This window comes from Lycorma delicatula, chromosome 1 (genome assembly GCF_047948215.1).
Source record: "Lycorma delicatula isolate Av1 chromosome 1, ASM4794821v1, whole genome shotgun sequence".
Taxonomy (NCBI): domain Eukaryota; kingdom Metazoa; phylum Arthropoda; class Insecta; order Hemiptera; family Fulgoridae; genus Lycorma; species Lycorma delicatula.
The window spans coordinates 375318048-375319226 of NC_134455.1; the positions used below are offsets into that span (position 1 = coordinate 375318048).

At 29.9% G+C, this 1179-nt stretch overlaps 1 protein-coding gene across 1 annotated transcript; it reads right to left on the bottom strand.

Moving 5' to 3' along the window:
• Positions 1–207: 207 nt before the first annotated feature.
• Positions 208–463, bottom strand: LOC142317952 (eclosion hormone-like). The gene has a single exon (XM_075354484.1). The coding sequence runs from the start codon at positions 461–463 to the stop codon at positions 215–217; it is 249 nt and encodes an 82-aa protein (XP_075210599.1). The 3' UTR covers positions 208–214.
• Positions 464–1179: the final 716 nt, after the last annotated feature.

Below are 1179 nucleotides of genomic sequence, written 5' to 3' on the forward strand. Positions count from 1 at the left end.
TAAAGGTAAATGAAATAGGATAAATAAATTAATCGAAAACATAATAATATTTATTGTAAAACTTTATTTTTTTATTATTCTTCACTACATTTACTATGAGATCTTTTATTTATAATAAGCCTTTTATCGTCACTCCTATAAACCAACGTTAAAAATTTACGTATAATGAAATATCTTAGATTAACTTGTGTTTGATATATCCTTTGATTTAATTTTATTCGTATTTGTTTAGGAACGGTGCGATAGAAGCGACATCCTCGCAATCGGGTAATAATTTGCCCTTGAACTTCAAACAGGCATCGGCGCACAGTTGTCCCTCGAAGTAAGCGCCGAACATCTTTTTGCACTGGGCACAGTTGCGAATACACACTCCTACAGCGTTGCCTTCGGCTAGAACTACCAAACCTACTACTAGCAGGAAAGCGACCGCCAGCGCAGAACGATTTGCTGTGATAATAGGCATCTTCACAGTTCGACCAGGAAATGCTGTTTGTTAATTTATTATCTAGGAAACCACCACCGAGCTCGTTATCACAATTACAGCCTGCTTGGCCAAAAAGAGGCCTGAAACCATTAAAAACATAAATTTTTTGTTAATATTATATTAGGCCTATAAAAAATCCTTACTGTGAGTTTAAATCGAGCTTATTTTATAACTTAGTAATAAACAAATAAATAACTGTAAAAGAAACCGGTTTCTATACACGAAAGACCTTCATCGAATACATAAAAATTTTTATTCTTCGCGTAAAATTGTTAATAAAAAAGTTTTCCTTATACTCTAAATTTTTCATATGTTTTAAACAAATACTTTGCTATAGATCAGTGACACTTTTCTAATAAAATAAAAACTTCATAAGTTATAATATTATTTGTAACAAAAGGACTTAGTTTAATATATAACGCTATCGGCTTAAAATATTTAAAAAAAAAAGTTTTGAAAATGTGCTTGAGTAAAAAATTACTAATCATCAAGAAAAAAATTATCATTGTGTTACAGTTCGTCTTAAATAATTCGGTTACTTATCAATAAAGTATACACCGTAACGAAAATTTAATATCATTATCCGATGACTTCAAAATATTTTTTTTCTTAAAGGAATGATTACTAAAGAAAAGTACCATTATCATTTAACTTTTTAAATCTAACTTGAATTTACGGGTGTGGAACGCAGAAAA